Raw genomic sequence first — 24713 nt, 5'->3', positions numbered from 1 at the left:
AAAAGGAAAAAGAAAAATAAAAGAAAGGAAAGAAAAATAAATGGGAAAAGAAAACACTAACCTTTTTGTGTGGGGAAAATTTTAGGGATTAATGGGGTATTTATAGGAGAGAGAGTTGTAGGGTAAGTAGGAAGATTGGGCTCATAAAATAATGGGCCAATTAAGAAATAAAATGGACTAGGCTTTGTTTGTTTGGACATAAATTGTAGAATGATGGTTTATAAAAATTTCTTTGTAATAAAATCGTTTATCAACCCAAAAATAATCTGAAACTTGAAATAAAAATCCGGAAAAATACAATTAAATATTATAAATAATATAAAATTTTATTTATAAAATATTTAAAAAATACGGGGGATTACATGACATGTGTATTCTAGGAAATTTTTTGGGGATTACTTTAGTATAGTATATATAGATAGATAGATTGATAACCGACAATTAATGACACGTTGACCAAACCCCAATTAATCCTAGGAAATAAATACCGACATGTATTTGCATTGTGCATGGTTGGCAGCTTTTTCTTTATACATCAAGTAATGTTTTTTTTTTAAAAAAAAATACAAAATCTGTATGGTTGACCGACAAAAAAATTGAATGGGAGTATTGGTACTATAATTTTTTTTTGTGTATGTATAATCCTTCGTATTGCAATATTTCTCACACCACATCAATCTCTCCCAAATTTTTTCCTTCTATTGCTCATTTTAGTAGCTTGCTCATATATAATCTCGTCGACAGGTAAATACCTTAACTCTTTATTGTTATTTTTATCATAATTCATGATTAGCTGGTGTGTTTAGAAAATATCCTTTTATTCGATTTTATGAAGATAATAAATCAAATCTTCTAAAATAAGCTTTTATCATCAATAAAATATTATTGTGGCCTCAAGCAGCTAGTTTTTTATACTGAAGGAGAAAATTAGGGATAAAGAAATAACCATATAAAATGTAAGAGATTTGAAGGTTAAACGTGGGATTCTACTCAAATGGGTGGGCGTTTAAAGTATCATGCAATACTTTAATTATTTTGTTAACAAGTGGAGCGAGGGAGAATTATATAGTGAACGGCGGAGGGGAAATTATATTGTGAACCATAATTGATTGACCAGAATTTTTTAATAACATAATTTAAATTATAGTTACTTATATATTTCATGCATTGGTTTTAAAATATATATATATATATATATATATATATATATATATATATATATATATATATATATATATATATATATATATATATATATATATATATATATATATTTCATGCGTGAAACTAATAATTTCAAAGTGCTCTTGATCATAGTGTAATGGCTGGTACTCTGGTAGGATAGCATGATCTGATGACAATACATAAATTTTTTTGGACATGTGCTTGGAGATGAAAGCAGGTGGACTATCAAAGGTTAATTGGGATAGAATAGTGAGTACTTTGAACGTAAAAAGTGGGAATAATTTCAATACTAAACAAGCAAAAAATTATTGGGATGATTTAAGGAAAAAGTTCAAAATTTGGAATGAAATGTAACTCAATTGGAATAGTCTTACATTTGATCTTATTACTGGTGTCCTCTAGTTGAACAAGATGATAGGTGAAGATATTTGTGAAGGTATGACATTTTGTTTATCCATTTTCTTGCATTATGACCTCTACAATGCTAGTTTATTTTTACATTTATTTAATCGAAATCTTGTGCATTTATGCAAAAACATAAAGATATACCAGTGAGATTCCTTAGGAGGCCATTGCCTCATCTAGAGAAGCTACGAGCACTTTTTTCAGTGTCATTTTCTACTAGCAAATGGAGTTTTTCTCCGGGATTAGGTGGAGTACAAATTGGTAAAAAAAATGAGGAAAGGTCTGGAGATAGTGATGAAAGTATAGGAGCTATGGAAATAAGTAGGGGAATAAATAATTCGAATGATGAACAAAGCATTTCACCTCCTAAAAGTACCTCATTGGGGAAACGTAAGAGTGATGGGTGTACTGGTAAACTAAAAAAAAAAAAAAAAAAAAAAAACAAGAGTAGTAACATTGACTCTTGTATAGAGTTGTTGAAAATGTCTATTGAAACTAATTGTAAGCAAGGGAGTAGTAATAAGTATAAAGATGTCTCAGAAGCTCTATATAATATTGAGGCTGTTGTTCAACAAGGAGAAGGGTTTATTTACCAATGTATGAATTTTCTTCATCATGGCGATAATGCAGATTTCTTCTTAGGTCTTCAAAGTGATGATGAGAAGATCATGTATTTGAAGGTGTCAAGATCCATCATTGGGAAGTCCTTAATTAGGTTTATCGGGTTGATGAGTTTTCGGAATTAACTTTGTCTTATGTTTTCCTATGTCTTATTTTTTTAGTACACAATTAATGATATTTAGCAATAAGTAAATGATAATTAAAAGTTTTAATTTAATTATTTCTACTCTGATCGTATATGAATAAGTACTATCTCCATTTCATATTATTTGTAACGATTAGAAATTTTATACTAACACTTTATGTCAAATCATTGCAAATAAAATGAAACGAAAATAGTAATAAATATCTGAAAGACATTGAAGAGAACAAGTCCTAAATTATTCGATTGCTTAACTTATGTTTTAAAGTTCTTAATCCTATTCTTAGAGCATGGTTGGTAAGAAATTTTTAGGTTAACTCATGTTTTAAAGTTCTTAATCGTATTCTTAGAGCGTGTTTGGTAAGAAACTTTTTAGGTTGGAAACAGATTTAATTAGATTATACCGTTATCAAGTGTTTGGTTGGAAGACTTGGGTAACAATTACCATTACCTAAGGGTAATTGTTTCCACTCATTTGTTACATCTCTAAAACCTAAGGTAATAATTACCCTTACTTTCTCAATAAAAAATTATCAGAGATAGATAGGTTTAAGTGATTCCTTTCCATCATATCATTAAATCAAACAAATGAAAAAGGTAAGAGTTGAATGATTTCGGAAAAATTGTCCGTAATAATCCCACCTTTTGGGCGTCCACCCAAACTAAACCCAACTTTGTGTTATTTTTAAATAATCCGACCTTTGTACCCAATCTGCTCAAAATGGTCACAAGTGACATGTAACCGATTGAGTAGATTTTTTTTTGTATTAAGTTTAATTACACGTGTCACCATTTGATTGGTCAAAAAATAAGTTTTAATTTTAATTTTATTTAAAGAAATAATTATTAGTAATTAACTATTTTTAACTTATTTCTCAAAAAAAAAAAAAAAAAAAATTTAAGCACACCCCAGCCCCACCGCGACTTTAGCCACCTCCCCGCCCCTACCATCGACCCAGAACCGCCAACCCCACTGCGACCAGATCTCAGCTCCTGCAGCTGTTCGTCAACCCTCCCCTACCCCCTTCCGTCGCCACTAAATCACCACAACCATTACTGAAATCAAGGTGTGGGAAGGGGAGAAGGGTCGAACTCGAGGCTTGGGAGGAGATGGGGGCCGCAATCGGGGCGTAGGGAAGGGGAGGTTGCCGGAAAAGGGATAGGAAGCTGGGATCGGAATGGAAAAGGGCTTTTCGAGGATTGTGGGATAGATTTATGGTCGCTGGTGCTTATCCGAAACCATGCTTGTTGGGTTTTCGTGGGGGAGAGAGGAAGGTTGGTGGTTCAGGGGAGGGGGATCAGGAGCGTGTGGAGCCACGTGATTGGTCACCGACACTGGGGTTGGGTTCTAGTGGCCGGAGCCCTTGAGCAGGGAACTCAAGCGGTGGCTTAGGTAGCTGGTGGGTGGTTTTTTTAAATATTAATATTTTATTTTTATTTTTTCTTTAAAAAAATTAATTTTTTTGTTAAAAATTAACTTAATTTTTTTTTACCAATCACAGGTCACCACCACGTGTCAAGTAACTTGTTAAAATAAGTTACATGACCGGTTGGGACCATTTTGAGCGGATTGAGTATAAAGGTCGGATTATTTAAAAATAACCCAAATGTGAGAATATTTTTATTGGACGCCCCAAAGGTGAGATTATTTCGGATAATTTTTCCAACGATTTATTTCCTTCCTCTTATTTGTTTGTTTTCCACTCCATTTTCGTTGTACCAAACAGGCAAACACCCCCTTAAGGCCTGTTCTCTTCAGCTTAATTTCAGTTCAGTTCAGCTTCAATGTGTTCAGTTCAATTCCTAATTTCCTTCTTTCTAATTATTTATGACTAGACCCTATGGTAGGGAACTATCCCTACACCCCCACAAAACGCAGCGTACCACTACTCCCCACAATCCACCCCACTACCCTAATTAAAAAAACTGTCAGTAAACTCCCCTACCCCCCCCCCCCCACACACACACACACAAAAACTGTCATTTCATCTCAATCTCTTTTCATTTTCTCTGTCCATTTTCTCTCTCATCTAAAGCTCTAAAACTTCAACAATGGCGGACATCATAGATGAAATCAAACAATTGAAGCAAATTTCACCAATAAAAACAAGTGGAAATCAAAAGAGTAAGTATTAATGTTCATGTTTTTAGCAAATAAATAAATAAATATAAATACAAACCCTAATTTTTTGAGAATTTGTTTGTGATTGTGTTCCAAGAAACAAATTGATTTGAAAATGTATCAATGTAAGTGTTTATGTTAATTATTGATCAATTTCAAAGTGACTATTTCGAATAATTAGTAATATTAACATCTACTTGCTTCAATTTAATTTTCAGTTCGGAAAAATCTATTTCAGAGAAGAAAAACAACGATTCTTCAGAAATGTAAGTATATATTTACTCGAACTTTTTAAATTTACAAATATTTCTTCAAAAAATTTATTAATTAAATAAATATATAATGTAAAAACAGTGATGATGATAAAACACCTCTACATAAAATTAGAAAAAATACAAAAAAAAAAAAAGAGCAAAAATGTCCTATTGTAGATCCAACACTTTTAAAAGATATACAAGCATCGAGTATTGCAGTTGAAAAAATAATATCTCAGATGCATAGGTAAAATGAACAATTACAAAACATTATATGTTCATTTCCATATAATGAAATTATTCACATGTTTACCTATAATTACATGTTAATATGTGTTCATTAACATATTCTAATTTGATTTTTTTAAATATGTGCTAACGATTAGTATAAAATATGATGAATGCATACAAAACTTGAAATACCATACATTTAAATGTTAATTAATAGTTTATATATGTGTTTTTACATTTATTAATATGTTCATGAATTTTAAATATAATGAACATTTCTACATACATATATGAATATTTATCAAATGCATAACAAACAAAGCTGGATTGTAATTTTTATACCATTTTAAGTGAAAAGGAGATGATATACCTACCTACAACTCAAGACACACTTTTTTTTTTTTTTTTTTTTTTTTTTTTTTTTTTTTGGGAACAAACTCAAGACACACATTCATACATAATAAAAAAGTATGTTCAAATATAGATAACTAAATGTTCATGAATATAACGCTTAGTTATACTTACACATTCTTATCATAAAATAAATGAAGTACATATAAACCATCAATTCAACTTTGAAATTTCTTCAAAAGTTGGACAAAAAGAGAACAATAAGTTAGAAATCTAGGTTTGTGCCTTTAAAGCTAACATTTTAAGTAAAATTTAATAAACAAGTTATAGTATTTAGTGTTCAATTTTGTAGCACATAATGTTCAATTATATAGCACTTAATGTACTATTTATTTTAATAACAATTCATTTTCATTAACAGGTAGGCCAAATCAGAAGGTTGAGGATGCAATACACTGCTCAACTAATGCTACTAAAGAAAAACCATGAGTCTAAGAATAATAGAATAGTAGCAAGAAGATTTGCAAAGGCATAATATAATATGTTCACTTATGGATAGATATATGTCCATAGCTAGTTGATAAAACTTATAGATATTATTTGTTAACAGAATTACTCTATGTGATTAACTATTTAATTTTTTACGTTTAAAGTTTGATACGGAGTAGATATTATTCGTTGACAGAATAATTCTTACAATTTTATAAGAAAATTGCGGGTTTTATGTAAAGTATTATGTTAATCAATTTTGATCATTCACAAAAGCTAAATGATTCTTTACAAAAACTTAATGATCATTTTTAGAAACTAAATGATCAGTTTCAAATACTAAAATATTCACTTATAGAAGATTTTTTTTAAAAAAATTAATATTTCAATAAGAAGAATAGTACTTAATAACAAAAGGTTAAAGATATTCTTATAAATATTAGGAGCCATTTGAGCATTTATAGGAATTTTTACATTTTTGGAAGATAATGGGAGGAATTTGAGCACTTGATCTTTTGAAAACTAGAAGCAACTTGATCATTGGCTTGACCATATAATTGGAATTTGAACACATTTCATAAACTTCATCAGCAGATTTAAATTGTTTCCCCGCTAACTCAGACTTACTTGCTTCTTCAAAAATAATAATATCCTTTTTTCCCACTGCAATAATGTAACATGTAATAAATAAACAAATACCTTAGCAATAATGTTCAATTATAATGATGCATTTGGTCAATTACAGTTGAATTATCAAATGTAAAACATAAATGATCATCTATCGTTACATAACTGAACATTATTTTTGAAACTACAAAATAGTGATAATCATTAAAAGTCACATGTACAACATATAATTCCATAAACACAAGTAAATATATAAATGAACATTTATAATTACATAAATGAACATTATTACGACAGAACAAATATAAAATATATTCACTAGTTAAAATGTATATGAGCATTTACAAAACAATGAAAATAATTGAAATTCACATGTACAACATATATATTCAAATACAACTACAATAAACATATACAAGTAGTTTAATACATAAAAAATACATTAAACATAAATGAACATTTACTATTACAGAAGTGATCATTATTTTAACTAAGATTATTTTTATACGACGCACAAAACTGGTAAAAATAATCGATTAGCAAAATTAAAACAACAATAGACACTCATATGAAACGCACAAAACTGGAATAAACAACAATCGAATAATAACATTACAATCAAAAAAAAAAAAGACCAATCGAATTAGATGAACAATACAACCTAATTTATTAATCAACTAATAACAACAATAACAATACCAAAACCAGAGCATTATCAAAATTAAAGTCAGTACAACAAAAACTATAAAATCAGATCATTATAATCGTCCAATTACAATTGTAAAACAAAGCATTATCCAAACAATTGACTGATTATCATTAAAAGTATGAATTACTTATATAGATCTCCATGAAAGAAGAGAGAGAAAATTGATAAACAATAAATACAAAAAAAAAAAAAAAGGAGAGAATGAAATTGGTGAAAAAGAGGAGAGAGAAAATAAAATTGGTGAAAAAGAGGAGAGAGAAAATGAAGCAAATGAAGTCTATAAAAAATGTTTATATACAATACTTATTTGAATGGAAAGTAAAGAAGGAAAAGAGAAAAAAGGAAAAAAAAACATGCAAAATTAGCTACTTGATAAAACGACGTAGTATAGAAAGGGGGGTGTAGGGAAAGCTACATACACTAGAGTTTAGGGAAAAAATTGTAATTTATTTCATCTTTATTCAGTTCAGCTCCAATTAACTCAGGTGAGTTTAGTCCACTTCAACGCAATTGAGCAAGTCAGGCCCTTATTTTTTTTGAAACAAGATCAGGCCCTTGTTTGATCTAGCTTAACAACAGTACTTGTAAAGTCGTAAGTTTGAGAACAAATTCTTTGGATTTTACATAAAAATTCGAAAAACTCAAACAAAACACTTTTCAGTTCTCACTCAACATATCAACTCTTCCCTCCCAAAACCCCAACTTACCGGACCACCATTTACGCAATTCGTCGAAACAAGGCGCAACCATGTATGGTGGCGGTAAGTTCACTTTTTCTCTCTCTTTCCTTTCTATTCCGCCCTAAATTTACTTCAATTTCTCCATCATTTATGCACTACTTCTTTTAAATCGTTAATTTTCATGGAATTTTTCATTATTTGCTAGGGTTTTAGGGTTTATGATTTTATGTTAACGGCTGAATTGGAGTTGATAAATGCAATTGTACATTGTTTCTGCATTTCTAGGGACAAATTGTTGGGATAGTTACTTATGTTGATAGTTCTATGTTGTTCTTTTCAATTGGTTGCAGGATCAATTTTTTTTAGTAAAGTTCAAAATTTTTGTCACATTGTTGAATTTTATGTATTAGCTTGTGATAATTTGCTATTATTTGATAAAATTTGATTTTAGAAATACAATTGTATTATAGTTGTATCAGAACATTCCCTGTAAATTGAATGAACCCATCTTTGTTGAAATTCAAACTTGCCATGAACTTCCCGGTTTCACTTCATTTCACTTTTTTTTTTTTATTTATTTTTTTTATATATTTTTTTTATGTTTTTTTTTAAGTTTTTTATGATAAAGTTGAATGCTTTTACCAGTTAATCACAAGAAGAATTTCGTTGATGATTGGCGTATATGTCTATTAATAAATATGAATTAGATTTTTTTGGTTCTTGTTTAAATTCAACTGCAAATTAGCTGTAGCTGTACAGGACTTAAGAACATCCGTCTTATCGAATGAAACCATTTTATTTATCATAAAATTTTGAACTTTCCATGGACTTCTTTGTCTATGTTTACCCATCTTTTCATTCACAATAGAGTTGTATTCTTTTAGTTGTTTGATTAAAAAAGGAATTTTGTTGATGATTAAAATATTCTGCCTTTTTTTGGGGGGCAGGGTTTGGAGGTGGTTTTCAAATAACTTAATTGCAGATTAAATTTGATTTTTTTTTCAATGATGCGTAGTTTCTTATCCTTTTATGTTTATATCTGCAAAATAGATGAAGTATCAGCAATTGTGATAGACATGGGGTCTCACACCTGCAAGGCAGGCTATGCTGGTGAAGATGCTCCCAAGGCTGTCTTTCCTTCTGTAAGTGCTTCATCATATTCTTCATTCTGATTTAAGTGCTTCTTGTTCCCTTGTTTTTCATTATTCCAGTAAATGTTAAGGTTTTTTGTACTGCTTTTGGTAGCTTTTCATGATTTAAGAATACTTGATATTTTATCCTTTAATTCTAACTAATATAAATCAATAAGTTTTTGGTTTAGGACGTTGTTGCAAAAAAAAAATGTAGTTAGGGAATGGTGAGAGTGGTTTAACTAAAACGTTGGTTAATGATGATGGCTTTTTCAAATCAGATCATAAATTTTTGGAACTTCTTTACCTTTCCATCATGAATCTTTAGAGCCTTATTTTAGGCAATTGGACAACATTCACAACTCTTGTAAAAGGATCTGGCAGAACTTTTCCTTGTCACTCGCTCAACTACTCCTACAGTGGCTATTGGAGTATAGGACATAGGAGCTCTATGATGGTGAACTAGGTTTCAATTTACCCTCTTTAGTCCTATCATATATGATGCTAGCATTGTTGGAATTGAAGGATTTTTCAAGGCTAATACTAGGAAAAATTAAACAAAACAATGGTGAATTGAAATTGGTTAGTCGTGTCAAGTAGGGACTACTAATATGTTTGATTTCAGCGCAACTAGGGTACTCAATTGTATTTGCCAATTCTTTACCTTAAGTTTACACACTGATCTCACATAGACCCTTTGGTTGAGAGGTTAGAGTTACATGATCTTATTCTCACAAAGAAAGAAATAGAAGAAAAGGAAGAAGATGAATAAACAATGTTGTGTGTATTACTCATAGAGAGTCATTGAGTACATATTGAAGAAGATGGTTTATGTAGCAGCTAGGAGATGCCAAAATTCATGAGATATCAATGCCATTAAGAGAAATCAATTTGAGAAAATAGAGTTTGAAACCCCCTTATTAACAGGAAATCAATCTTGAAATTACTTTTAATTTTATAAAAGCCAAAAGGTCAACCTTATTTTAGATTGACAAGGTAGCTGTTACAAAAGGAATCAAAGAGAAGAAAACTAGGTTTTGTCCCAGACTTTTGCTGCTTAAATTTGTGCCTTATTGGGCAGCTTTGTTCTGGTCTGGCAAACTTCTAACCAACATCTTTCCTTTGCCATTTTGTCAACGTCAAAGCTTGCCTTATCGATCAGCTTTCCCCTTGGAGTATGGGCAAAGCTCATTTTCAGATTTTATTAAACTTTGCTCCAACATGCATATCCTCAAGGCCCCTATTTGTAATTAACATAGTGTTATAGGCTAAATATTTTGTTTATCAGTGCTTATGCCTTGTGAAGATCTCAAAATGGAATTCCTCATGCACATCTGCATGGATTTGTTCAGTTATCATTTCCCCAAATAGTCTGTGTAGAACTGTTAATTGTATGAGAGGTGTCATTATCTTTAGTTGATATTCCATTATACAAAAAGAATCTGGCGTCTGGTTATCTTTTGTTGATATCGGGCTCTTTGCAATTGTTGTACAGATTTTATGTTCTTCCCAGTGCATGATAAAACTTGGTCATTGGTTTATTCTTCTCACAAGTTATGGTCAATTGGTCATGTCTTTTAATGGACGATTTTCTTCTACAAGTCCTTATTTATGCATTAAGGAATTAGAGTATTATTGTTTTGGTGACGAAGTAACAGTAACGATGACGTTCATGATTGTGCATCTTAGTTGTCTCTTTGTTATTAAGTGTAGTGGTTCAATTATCTAAATTTCTCCTCTTTCTTTTCATTAATGTTATCAAGGTGGTTGGAGCAGTTGATCAAATGGAGGTTGATGTTCCTGATAACCCTGAAAAGAACCTGGGTTCAGCTCCTGATTCAAACAGTACTGTGAAAACCTTTGAATCTGAGAAAGAAAAGAGTAAACGCAAATTTTATGTTGGATCGCAATCCTTGGGATTTCGTCGTGATAATATGGAGGCAAGTGACTGATGTAATTCTTCCCTTATAGATCCTCTTTCTGGTTTCTTACTCATAATTTTGTGATTGTGGAGAATATAATTGAGTGTAGGCTGCAAGATTACCTGAACAAGGGATAAATATTGAAAGATAACACTTTGCTGCTTTCTTACTTGTTATAAAATAAATTCTAATGTAGCAGAAGGAACATTGTGGTTAATGTAGCATATTAAAAGATGAACCATACATTTCTTGATTTATTTATTTATTTTTTATTTTTATCTTATGGTATCTTGTATTCTACTCTATCAGGTCTTATCTCCCTTTAAAGATGGAGTGATCGCAGACTGGGATATTGTTGACAGCATATTGGACCACGGTTTCAGGTGATTGGAATGTTTTAATTCCTTGGTTCCTAATGTGAAAGGAGTGGACAATATACTAACGTTGAAAGTGATGATAGTAATAATGCTCTGGGAATTTAGTTTTGTGCCTTCAAAAATGTTCACTATTGTATTTTCTGGCTCAGTTTCTATTGAATGAGCTTTATATGAATTTCGACTATTGATTGAGGTTGTAGGAGAGTTGCCAGTCACTTTCTTTGTTAGTTTTGTGTAGATGATCACCCAAGGTCTTAATGTATAAAGCAGTACACAAATTTCGTATATAAAGTCTTTTCTCATCTTGCTTGAAGCAAATTAAGCCTTGACTCCAAAAGCTTAAAGATTGGTCTAGGTTAATCGCACTATTTAATAGTGCCATGGTGCAATTTCTTGCAAGTTACTCGATCATTCTAGAATTACAGTGGATCTTTGTGATGCAAAGAACCTTACATAAGGTACTAGTGATTGATCTTTTTATATAGGTGATTGGGAAGTCCCTAACATCCCTTGGCAATAGATTTTTTGCCATTGATCTTTTTATATAGGTAAACCTTAGGATTTTTATGAATAGAACCTTGGGATGTCTTAGAGCATATATATAAACAAAATTCATCATTTCACTCGGCGAATTATATTCAATAAATAGTTCTACTAAAAGCCTTGTTATGTATTTATTTGTAACAGAAATTTTGTAAGGAACAAATTTAATTAGGGTTGTTAGTGATGTATCAACTCACCAAGACAAATTAAAATCCTAATAGGAATAATAATAATAAAAAAAAAAGGCTATGTTTGGTTTTATTTTTTAGTCTGAAGTTATTTAATTTGAAATTAAGTGAAAGTATTTGATTTGAACTTATCTTGTCTCTTGTCTTAAAATAAAAATTATTTTTTCTCCGAGATTGCCATACTTGTTTGTGATTTTTGGCCTGTTTGTTTTATCTTATTATAAATTATCTTATCTTATATAAGACAAAATAGATAAAATTAAGTTCATACAAAATAAGTTCTGACCTAAATTATTTAAGTGCTGATAAGTTAAGCCAAGATAATATAAGTTCAGATATTAAATAAAATAATATAAGTTCAGACAAAATCAGATGAACAAAGAGCCTTTGCCCAAATTTTTCTCTCTTGTATCAATATTGCGATCCTTAAATTTCTCTGTATCTGTAAATTTAGTGCTTTAGTGATTTACTTCCTATGCTTATATGCTTGACTGCTTGAGTTTCAAAAATATTAATGTAAATATATTCAGTGTTATTGTTTTAACCCATGTAACTATATTAATAGGAAAAATATTAGCTATATATAGTTTATAATCTTGATCTTTATCCACTTTTTCAGCGTCTTCAACTGTGTGATCCTTGCCTAATTTATTTCCTAGTTAAGCTATGTATTTATACAAGACATATTGTAATCTATTTGATATCACTTGTAGGGAATGTCTACTGATTGATCCAAAAGAGCATCCGATGTTACTTGCAGAGCCATCTGCAAATAATCAACAGCAAAGAGAAAGGTGAGCTTGAGCTATGTATGGACTTAGTGTTTAGAGATTGTAATAATAGTGATTTGGTTGCAAGGACATCTTATGTAGAGATCCTGCTGAATGCAGACAAAGTGTCTGATGAGTGACATATTACCCCTTCCGTCCATGTCAAGAATTGCATGTTTGCTTTATTGGTCAAGTGTTTCTCTTTTTGTCTTTTATGTTGGTCAATGTGCATAGCTTCTAAATTCACAGCAGGTCCTCAGCTCCAATTCACAGCTAGTAGTATGTTCTTTTGTTTTAACATTCATCTAGATATCCTGTTAACTTATTTGTAATTGGAAGAATGCTGTTTGCTCATTTACTTCTAAAGAGGATATTTATTTTATTCATCTAGATGTGAGGTTTTAGGAGGATTTTGTTGTGCGCCATATATGCTGTATTTGTAATAGAAAGTAGTTGTGAAAATAGTTGTTGGGCAAATTTTAGATTGGAGGGAGAATGTGGCCTCTTACTTTTTTTTTTAATTTATTATTATTATTTTTTTTTTATCTTGTTCTCAATTGGGGAGGGGCGCTAAGTGCTATGAAAGTGTGTAAGCTAATCTGGGACAGACAGAAAAGGAAAGCATATAAACTGATGCTTTGATGCGGAGTAGCAATTATGTAAACAGCCATAAAGAAGTCTGATACAACCAGTCAGGCTGCCATATGCTTCATCCTTTAAAAGCACATTATAAGTCAGGATTTTATGGCTTCACTGAGTCTAGGAAGTTCATTCACAAATATGCTTGCCGTAAATCAAGAAAAAGGGTATGTTATATGGTCAAGGCCACTCTAAAGTTTTAGTGATGCTGGAAACCTAGGCAGCGAAGATAATCTTTCTCTAATTTATCAGTTTTGGCTTCCATTTTCGTAAACTTCCAATTCTGTTTGACCTAATGTCATAAACAGTGTGAACAGTCACCTAAGTCCTTCCAGTTCCTTTGTCAATTAAACCATGCAAATTTCTTACCTTAGAGTGCAGCTCTTTTGTTATACCCTAGCCAATTTAACAGCATATTGCTTAACAGCAGCAAATAAGGTCATACTAAAAAGAAAAAGTTTGTGTCTTCATGTACTTGTTCATAAAATTTTGCACTTACCTCTCCACTTGTTAATTCTATCTATGCTTCTGAGCCTCCTTTACAGGGAACCTCTTAGTGAGCCTAGTTTATGATGCTGCACAATTTTGGCGTTTTACAATAGCTTGTCTCATTCTTGAACTTTATCATTTGGTACTAAAGGCCATGACCTTGGTTCCTTCTTCTTCTTCTTCTTCTTCTTCTTCTTTTTTTTTTTTTTTCCTCCTCTCTTTTCATGCTGTGAACTGAATGAGGTTCATCAGAAGTATATGGACAAAGTAAAGAAAGGAAATTAATGTGAACATGGGAAGGAAAAACAAAGTAAAATGATTTTGGAAGTAAAACTTCAAAAGGTTCTTTATCATTCCAAGCAAGACCGTTCTTCCTGTAGCAAGGACAAAGAAATTTACCTTTGGGGCTTTGCCCCTTGAGTGCCCAAATTACCTTCCACTTTCAAAGACCTTTATTATAGGCTCTACTAACTGCTTCACATATGTAGTAAAAGGATTGTAAATGCATCGATGTCAGTTCTCTCTGCAGTGAGATGGCTTTTATGGCGGGGAAGTTGAGCCCGTCTTTCAATTATGCAGCAATCTTGTGTTAATTTCATGGTTGTCATTCTTAGGTTGTGAAAAATAAATAAGGTTGTTTTCTTTTGACTATTGGAGGACCATTTAGCTTATAAGGGTTTTATTTTTAAATCTATATATTGTGGAAGATAATACTTTCTAGTTTACAGTGGATCAATCACTGCTACCATCACTAGTACTGTCATTAACTCATTATTGTCATTGTCGTTGCTGTAACCACTACCAAAAAATCTTTCATTATAACCACTCTTATTTGTCATTAATCTCATAATTATACTTTGTATATAAGTAGTGTTTCTATTATTATGGCATGATATATTTCCTGCTTGATTTCACTCTTTTCAGTCAGTTTCACTGGTTTTAAAGTCATGATATCTCTTTCGAAATGTTGTGTGGGTTTTAAGAAAAGAGTCTCCCTGGCTTCTTTTTTGTTAGTGGTAAAGTTGTGTATATTTTGACCTCCCAAGACCTTACCATTGGCAGTATCACAGATTCACAGGATCCATGTTTGATTTTCTTTGGTCTCTATGAGTGCGATAGAGCTTCTCTTTGCATTTGTAAGATGTAGTGAAAGACTTAGAATGCTTGTGACAAGCATGATGTTATCTGTTTCTACTTTATTGGGACTAACTCATTTTTTGATATACAAAATGGCACAAAGATTGTATGAGTTGTGTTTTATGTGGTGTCAAATTCTAACAAGTTGTGCATTTAACAGGGCAGCAGAGCTGATGTTTGAAAAATACAAAGTTCCAGCTTTATTTTTGGCCAAGAATGCAGTATGCCTTTTTCCTCTTAGTACACCTAAATTGTATCATTTAAAATCTGCCATGTTTTTTTGGGTTATTTGATGTATTGATTTATCTTCATTGCCAGGTTCTTACCTCATTTGCATCAGGACGAGCAACCTCTCTAGTAGTTGACAGGTAGGAGTTTGGGAGTAGCTACAGTTAAAGTATTATTGTAGCTCCTCTGATTTTGTAAAGATGATTTCTTGTTATAAGACTTTTGTTCATACTGTAGTGCATCTTATAACTGCTAACTGCTGACCTTTACAGTGGGGGAGGCTCAACCACTGTTGCCCCAGTGCATGATGGTTATGTTCTTCAAAAGGTAAATCTTGTCAGTTTGAGCATAGTTGATTTCCTTGACTGTTTGTTAAGGTACTAAGAACTTTTAGCATGATTTCAACTACGGGTATATGGTGAAGACTTTATCTTTAATTGTTTGTGCTTGTTGCGTGGATGTTAGTAGAAATGGAAATCGAAGAAACACTATGGCCCAGTTTGGTTTTTTAACACTTTCAATGAAAAATAAGTTTTTATAGAAAACACATTTTCAAGGAAAACCACAGTTGCAAATTAGTTTTCCTTTGTTTGGTTCCATGAAGAAAGGTTATAGAAATTTAAAATGGGGGTGGGAATGTGAGGATGGAGGAGAGGAAAGTAAAAAAGGAGGTAAGGAGGAGGGATGGAAAATGTAGCTTTCCTTGTTTTATAAAGGAAAATGTTTTCCATCATTAAGGATGCAATTTTCCACTATTGGAAACATTGTTTTCCACCTCTTCACAAACCAAACAAAGGAAAATGAGAAAAAAATGGGAAAATTATTTTCCATGAAAACATTTTACATCAAACCAAACGGGGCCTATATGGGAAGCCATGAAGTTAGAAATTCAAAAACTGAATTAAACTGCTATTTGTCTAGAAATCTTAAGTACTAAGGTATGATATTATTAAAATTGTTGGATTAAGGTATAAGAGTTGTATAGTTAATATTAATACACTGTTAGACAAAAGGTTTGGTTTGACTCAAACAAAAATTATGAAGGGAAAGAAATTTCTGGTTATTTAATGAAGCAGGTTGGCCCAAGTTTCCTCTCTTTCAAAATGGAAAACTTAGCCTGTATTAGAGTTTGTGTTCATCAAAGGCGTGGAAAGCTATTTATGTGTTTAATTTTATGTGTCCAGCCAGGTGTTCTGAATAATTTATTACTGACGCAATAACTGAAACATTATATTTTAGTTTGTGTTACTGAGTATTAAACTAGTCTTTTTTTTCTTTGTTGCCATTATATCTTATCTGTAATCTCATTTAGGCTGTATTGACTTCACCAATTGGAGGAGAATTTCTCACTGACTGCTTGACAAAAAGCTTGGAGAGCAAAGGCATCATTGTAAGATTCAAGGAATGACTTTTGTGTCTTTTTTCATGATTTGAGCATGTCTCATGTTTTTTTGTATCCAATTTGACAGATCAAGCCTAGGTATTCTTTTAAAAGAAAGGAGATACGTCCTGGGGAATTTCAGGTATCTGTCACCGCTTGACCTTCCCTGCCCAGCCTATGATAAGATGTATACTGAGATGTTCCTGTTGTTGGTTTACTTCATTGGTTTACTTGGATGTACACTTTCACTATGTGTCATCCGTACTAATGCATGACAAATGAATTAGTTGTGAACTTGACTTCAATTTGTATTTGTGCGTGTATATGTGCACACGCAGGGGGGGGGGGGGTGTATAATAGGCATTTATTTATAGATACTTTAAAATAAATTTTATTTACTACTTTCTCTTCATGTTGGAACCATACAGACTGTTGATCTTGATTTTCCAAATACAACAGAAAGTTACAGGCTCTACTGTCAGGTATGTTAAAGTTGCTTTTTATTTATTTATTTTCTCTCTCTTGATTTTGCATCATTGAATGCTTTAAGAATCTTTTGTTTTACAGAGGGTTATTGCCAGTGACATTAAAGAGTGTGTGTGTCGAGCCCCTGATACACCTTATGATGGTTTGTGTTTCTTTCCCATTCTTTCTCTCATTTCTTTATTATTTGCTGTGTCTTTTGTTTGGAAAGTGTACACTATTGTACAGATTTGATTTTGTTCTGATATATATCCAACTTTCTTTACTAAGCTCTAATTCTTTGTCCTTGTTAAGCATTTTTTTGGATCATGTTTGCAAATAGATATATGAGCTTTCTTGGAATATAGGAATGAACTGATACTTTTTTCCATGTGTCAATCTCTTTTAGTATATTGACTAATTTTTGTTCACTGGTGCCTGCTATTTTTTTTGGAACCCGACCACTCAATAGCTGGTTGATATTTGTGGTTGAATAATGCTGCATTTGTTCCTTTTATTGTTTTTAGTTTCAAAGGACTATTTCTTGACTGCTTTTTTTAGTTCTATCATGCTTTCTTATGTTTTTTGCAATACAAGAGGTGTAAAACTGTAAGATTGATGGTCATGCTGATCATCTGTTTTGTTTTAATGTGTCCTATCATCAATAGTTTAACATGGGTGATGGGTGTAGAATATAGACACTTGACACACCAGCCAAAAACATGAAATCTTGCACGAGTCATTTGAGTTAATCTCTCCATGTCTGATTAACACAGGGTACAGAATGTTAATTTCAAAGATAATTATATATTATGTCTCTTACTTTGGAGGTATATCATAATTTTCTCACCCATTTTTTGTGTGGTTTGAAATATACTGTTGGTGTGATGAAGATCATTCGAAGTATCTGTGACTAGATTCTCATTAGTACCCGCAAATGGTCATTCTTTTACAAGTGACAAATACATATGAATTTTCTTTTATCGCGTTCTTTACAAACATTTGCATTTACTGTGTTACCCCTTCCATTCAATTATTTCTTCATGAACCAACTTTCAAATCCCATGTAATCCATTACTTTGAAATACCAATTCAATGACATATTTGTGCATTTAAAGAAATTTATTAAGGAATAGGGATTAGTTATTGTTGTTTATATATCGTATTCATTCTGCTTCTTTTGACTGTTTTTTTTTTTTTTAAATTTTAATTTTAATTTTAATAATTCATTCTGCTTCTATCTCTCTTTATTGCATAGTTTTGGGTATAATCTTTGAATTATAATGATCCCAGAATCAATTAAGATTCCCCCCCCCCCCCCCCCCCAACCTTTTACTGTCATTTAAAATTATCTGATTTTACTAATGTTGTTACAGAAACTTCATACTCAAATATTCCTATGACGCCGTATGAACTTCCTGATGGACAGTAAGTTGTTAGCAAGCTGTTAAGAATTAACTCATTTATTATATGCTTATAGTTGGAGATTACCTTTTGCATAAGCATATTTGTTTTGAAGATACAACAAGAATTAACTCTTTCACCTGGAATTTTGAAGGACTGCTGGCAACCTTTACATGTCTCATATATATTTATTTTTTTGTCAATATAAATTATCATACAAAAAAAAAAAAAAAAAAAAAAAATCATACTGATTCTTTTATTTTGAGGGGATGAAACCTTGTGACATTTTTTTGGATGGAGGCAGTGTTAGTCTAGCTGTCTTTTGAACCTGTATACTCAGACTCTGTACAGTAAATCATATCAATGATGGTCATGCATGCTTATTAACTGTGCAAACATCGCAGGACAATTGAAATTGGATCAGATAGGTTCAAGACTCCTGATGTTTTATTCAACCCATCATTGGTTCAGGTAGTGTTTATTGGATTTGATGCTTTCCTGGACCTTAAGCTCTTATCATATGTATGGTTCTCTTTGTCAAGTGTTCATTCATTATCATTTCAGGATATAATTTTGTTCATTAGTTATCGTAGGGGCTGTTTGTAAGGTGGCTATGAGAAAGAGGGTGTGGAGGTTTCTTTATGTATGTTTGTCTCACAAATATTTTTTTCCCGTTCTCGAATTTGTAGAATAGAATTACCACAAAGACCTCTCTACTCATACTCCACTCTCCTTCCATCCCCTGGGATTTCAATTCCCTAATTCCCACTGCGGGCCCCACAATCATCATACTTTCCTCCCAATCATACCACTGTTACTGTGTTACTTCCTTTCCACCCAGCCACACCATCATAAACCCCACCGTCCAATTCTTTTATTGCCCAACACTATCATTGTCATGTCCCCCAACTATTAGCAAATCACAGCACAAACAATGAACATCAGGATTCAACCTATTAAAGAAGTGAAATGGAGAGATATGGGTAAAGTCATCCCCCAATTTTTTTTCCTAACATTTAGAAGCCAGATTTACCACTTCTGAGTAGGGCAAAAAATCAGATTAACAATACAAGGCATTGAGAGAGGGATGATTCCAATTTGATTTGACTTTGACCATGCCCAACCACCACTGGCCACAATCGCATAAAAAGAGAGTAGATTGAAGAAAATGCTAAACTTATTTTATATTAACTTTTAACATAATGCTGCCTTACTAAGTAGAGGTATGAATGCAAATAAATAAGTTAACTGAAGTAGTTTTTGACTGTAAAACCTTCTTTTTTTTTAATTAGTTACTATCTGCACTCACAAAAAGAAAACCAATGAAGCCGTAGAATGTTTTTGCCTATAGAGCATAGAGACTCTCCATCTGCACCAACAGCTATCCATGTCCTCTCTTAGTAATTGTCGTGAGATTATCTTAATTATATAGCCCCTTGGTCCTGGACTCCTGCAGTTAGGCAATCTTTGATTCAATTGCCATTGAAAATTTCCTTCAACTAGCCTGATGCTATTGTATGGTCTCTGCTTGTTGTTTGTGACTTCCACTACAAGTTCCTTCTTTACTGGTTATGATTAATGATGTCTAAGTGCTGCATACTCTGCTTCCTGTAGTCTATTTTGATACCCCATATCATTTGTATTCAACTTGTGTTAATAACTTACTGACAATTTTTATTTAATATAATGTCTGCCTATTTGTCTGCAGACTATTCCTGGCATGGAGAGTTATGTAGAGACTGCTGCTTCAGCCCGTGGTTTGCCCCAGATGGTAATTTCTGTACTTTTGTTTTTCAATTGGTAATCATGCATCAAATTCCTCTGATATTCTTGATACTCCTCTTTCTGGTAAAAGAAAATAAATACTCTATATGTGGAAAACTATAATATTAGTCCCCTTAATTAATAGCTTGCATCGAACACAAATTTCAAATTTCTGTTCCATTTCTTTGAAAATTGTTCTTACCCTATAGATTAAGCTTGATTAATACTCTTAATTGAAGCAAAAATGTAAAACTGCTATTACATTATTACACAAGTAGATGTATTCTTCATAAACTTCATGCTTCTTACCCAAATGCTAGGCTTTTTTTTAGGCTGAAGGATGAAATGAAACAGTATTTTACATTTAAAATTTGCTTGGGTCATTTGAATATCAGAATATTAAATTGGAGAAAAATTGCACATTTCAGCACATGAAATCATTTTGTGGAAAAATGGTGGCTGTATATGTTTGTTTACGTTAATAATATGAGGAAATTTTTAAAGCTTTTAAACTTAGAAGAGTGGTCAACCATTGTTACACTTAATTACTGAACGGGACTGAGATCCTTGTACTAATTTTGTTTAATGTATTCCATTCTACTTTTTGGTAGGAATCCAATGGAAAAATCTTCAAATACCTGAGAATTTTAGTGTTACTTCAGATTTCTCATACTTTGTAAATATTCATGGCTTTGATATCCAATGCAGGTTATTGAAAGCATAAATAAGTGTGACGTTGACATCCGAAGAGAACTTTTCAGTAGTATATTGGTAATTTTCAAATGCTATACACTTCCTTTGTGCTTTTATTATATATGTGGCTGGGTTTGCACGCTTTATTAGACTTTCTAAAAAGTAGGTTATCTTTCTCGCAGAAAAGTTACATTTGCTGTGACTCTTTAATTTTTCACCTGTTCGAAACACTTCCTCATTACATCCCTAATCTGCTCAAGTCACATAAAGACACAAACTTGTTATATTTAATATCTGACTCTCTTTTTTTTTTTTTTTTTTTTTTTTTTTTTTTTTTTTTAATAATAATAATAATAATAATAAATTAGGAGCTGTTATTATGTTTTAATATCATTGCTATTGTTAAATATGATATGTTATGTGAGCATCTCTTATGCTGCTGTGTAGTTGAACTAACTCTCCCCTTTCTTCATCTCCTGTCATTATCTGAAACCTATCTACTTTCAATTAGCAGGATGTATTCAGTCAAATCTGTCTGCCATAAAGCCCATAATGTGAGAATACATCACACTAAATAAGCTCGACTTTGTTTCTGTTACTCTAATCAGTGTAATGCGTCTTCAATTCTATTAGTGTATGAGCAGAAGAGACAATTTAAAATATTCAAAATAATGTCAAAAACTTTAAAGGACAGCAGGCAGAGTTGATTTGTTGAGACAATCGGTGGGACTGCTCCACACTAATAGACCCTTTGCTGCGTTGCCAGTCCTGCTACCTCATAATGTATTCTGACCGTCTGAGAGCTCGATTTGTTTGCCAGGCCCAACACTTAAGATTCTGACATACTATGAATATGTTGTTCATGCCTCGATAACTGGCCTGAAGTGTCAGGGTGGGTCATGCATTAAATCTAGACCTTAAACTGAACCTAGACCGGAAATGGGCTGCCAATCGTTATCATTTCCTTGCATTCAGTCACATTGGTGCACTGGGTTTTTTTTACATATGATTAATTCCCTTGGTTTCTGCGAAATTTCATCAAGGTTGTCAAATAACATCCATGACACTTGTTAATGTGAATCAGCATGTGTATGTTGTAATCTAAATATTGATTTCCTTTTCTTTGCAGCTTGCTGGAGGTACAGCGTCAATGCAACAACTGAAAGAACGTCTGGAGAAAGACCTTTTAGAGGTACAAAAACTGTATTGTCTAAACTTGTATTAAATGCTATTATAATTCAGGATCTTTACTGGATGATCAAACCCCAAACCTGCAAACATTAGAATCATCCAGCAACCTTGAATTTCAAACTGCTGTACAGATCCTAAAGCCACAAGGAAGTATGTACATTATCACCTTCCTCAATCGCATCCACCAGAGCCATAACCCTTTTAAAAAGTGTTGATCCAAATAAAACAGTCTTTGAAAAATATAATCGATAGATCTCCTACTAGTTAAAAATAGAAAAACTATGGCCAGGAAACTCAGGGTGGCAATGCTAGCTACCAGTAACTTGAACAGACCCTGTAAACTAGAGTTGTGGAGAGGAAGTATATGTATTCAATAATAAGGTACCACCACATGCAAGCAAAGTCCCCTCATAATTACGCAAGGCACCTTAAAATAAGCTGGAGAAGGGCTCCAATCTAAAAGCACAGTGATGCTGAGTCCTCAAAAGAATTTACAACTGATATTTAGGATTATGGAGAAAGGTGGGGACAGAATTCTGAAGAACCCCTCCCCCTTGAACATGAAGGACCTGCAAATCAGATTTTTTGTAATGATAGAAAAAATAAATCAGGGTGATTTTGCTAATTAAATGGTCAATAATTGTCGGAGTTGGATGGAAACAACAGGGAAAACCAGTAGAGTGGTCATTAAAGTTTTCCTTTCTCTTCATTCCTCCGGGAGAGAGACCTGGTCGATGAACAGTCTTGGGAGTCTGAAGATAAAAGTAGGTACTAATTTGGTTTGAATTCTACCACCTTTATTAGGGATTTTGTTTTAACTTATTTTGACAGGTCTTGTCAAACACAGTTGGAAACACATGTTGGAATTTCATTTGTAATTATTGAAACAATCATATCACAGCTTTGAATATGTCAATACTTTTTTTTCCTTGCCACTAAATCATCAAGGCGAACATGACATCCAGTTGAAAGCTTGTGTGTAGTAACCAGTGGTTATTGTGCAGGAGTCTCCTCAAGCTGCCAGAGTAAAGGTTTTGGCTAGTGGAAATGCTACTGAAAGAAGGTTTAGGTGAGTTGATTCTTTTTTCAATCTGCTCTTGTTCTCTGATACCTACAGTTCTATGCAATTGGGAAGCTCCCATGGAGTAAAGATGGGGGTCATTGTTCTGTCATTGTAAAACGATATAAAAGAAATTATGACTTTTAAATTTTTAATTGCCTGTTAACGTTATCATACTGGTGGATTATTAATAGAATTTGGTTCTTTGTTGGGTTACTCAATCCCTCCATGGCTTATAGGGTTATAACTGGCTTTCTCCTTGTACGTGTAATTTTATAATTTTCTTGGTGTCATTGGAACATAGCTGTAGAAAAGTTCCTTTCCATGCTAGCAAATGTTTGTTTTCCTGCAAGCTAGGGTTGATTGCTGACAATGTGCAAAGCTTATTAATAGAATGAGGTTTTGTTGTGGAATAAAATTGTTGGAATATCTTCGACATGTTATGGAACTTGATTGTACTGTTGTCCAGCCACCTTGTTGCTCTTCTAATGTCTTGGAATCTCCTTGTCAAGCACCTTGTTTTTTTTTATGCTTGCTGTTAAATTTCAGTTGTGTGAATTAGCATGCAGGCGTAGCATGTTTGTCCCTGCACTTATTATTTCGGTTTTCTTTCCTTTTCCTAACTTGCTAAAGTGTCATAAGTGACTTTTACGTGAATATGTTGTACATCAACTCACGGGAATATTTTCCAGTGTTTGGATAGGAGGAAGTATATTGGCATCTCTTGGTTCTTTCCAGCAAATGTGGTTCTCCAAGGCTGAGTAATTTATTCTCCTTTTCCAATTGCACATCTTTGAATCCTTGGCTTATTACTATTTGTATCACACATCATCTTTCTATCTTACGCCTGTGTTTTGGTGCAGATATGAAGAGCATGGAGCTTCTTATATTCAGAGAAAATGTCCTTGAGAAGGCAGCCACTTGGCTGTATTGCATCTGAAATGGCAGATAAACTTATGGTCCTTATAGTTCATGAAATGGATGTGCTAGTTCACTTATTCTTGTTAACATTTAGGTCACGTGTAACATTGCAGGAATTTATACACAACTTTAGTTGGACCGTTGCTGTAACATTAGTTATACTTCGTATATTCATTAGAAATGGCTGCGCAGTCTAAAATCTTGTTCTGCAACGTCTATTGACTTTTATCAAGAGAAGTTTGTCCAATGCCCGTGACTGACATGGCTTGATTTTGCTTAATGTTGATACTTGATAGGCGTCTACCCTTGCATTGAAGATAATATTATGTTCGGACTGCCTCCTGCAAGATTTTCCATCATTTGAGAAAAAGTACAGGCAGGAGGGATGAATTAGCTATTGTACTAGACATGCAACCCCGATGAGAAAATGTAAATATCATCTTTTACCCAAAATTGATTAATATGATCAGGAATGTTGTATGGTGTATTTAGTTGTCATATTTGATGGTTGCGAGAACGAATTTACCTCTACTCTGGAACCTGCCAAGGAAGGAGAGACCCTTTCGTTTAGATTAGAATTCATTAGGCCCTCTATCCT

The 24713-nt window shown here is 32.6% G+C and overlaps 1 protein-coding gene across 1 annotated transcript; it reads left to right on the top strand.

Moving 5' to 3' along the window:
- Positions 1 to 7741: 7741 nt before the first annotated feature.
- On the top strand, positions 7742 to 24456 carry LOC145568692 (actin-related protein 4-like). Its single transcript, XM_081628114.1, has 20 exons — positions 7742 to 7897; positions 8867 to 8958; positions 10710 to 10886; positions 11178 to 11251; positions 12690 to 12770; positions 15172 to 15232; positions 15330 to 15379; positions 15512 to 15566; positions 16552 to 16629; positions 16709 to 16762; positions 17049 to 17102; positions 17188 to 17248; positions 18459 to 18510; positions 18891 to 18957; positions 20195 to 20257; positions 20959 to 21021; positions 22073 to 22135; positions 23139 to 23203; positions 23887 to 23955; positions 24058 to 24456. Exons 1-20 carry the CDS (start codon positions 7885 to 7887, stop codon positions 24101 to 24103), a joined length of 1338 nt encoding a protein of 445 aa, XP_081484240.1. The 5' UTR covers positions 7742 to 7884; the 3' UTR covers positions 24104 to 24456.
- The last annotated feature ends 257 nt before the right edge of the window (positions 24457 to 24713 follow it).

The sequence above is a fragment of the Chenopodium album genome, chromosome 11 (assembly GCF_948465745.1).
Source record: "Chenopodium album chromosome 11, dcCheAlbu1.1, whole genome shotgun sequence".
Lineage (NCBI taxonomy): Eukaryota > Viridiplantae > Streptophyta > Magnoliopsida > Caryophyllales > Amaranthaceae > Chenopodium > Chenopodium album.
This window is presented reverse-complemented; position numbering and strand designations above follow the sequence as displayed.

Bases quoted from the DNA above. Each gene is read 5' to 3' on its own strand.
- LOC145568692 (XM_081628114.1), top strand. The intron at 17,103-17,187 runs GTATGTTAAAGT...TTTGTTTTACAG, and splicing joins GTTACAGGCTCTACTGTCAG to AGGGTTATTGCCAGTGACAT. The intron at 23,956-24,057 runs GTAATTTATTCT...GTTTTGGTGCAG, and splicing joins ATGTGGTTCTCCAAGGCTGA to ATATGAAGAGCATGGAGCTT.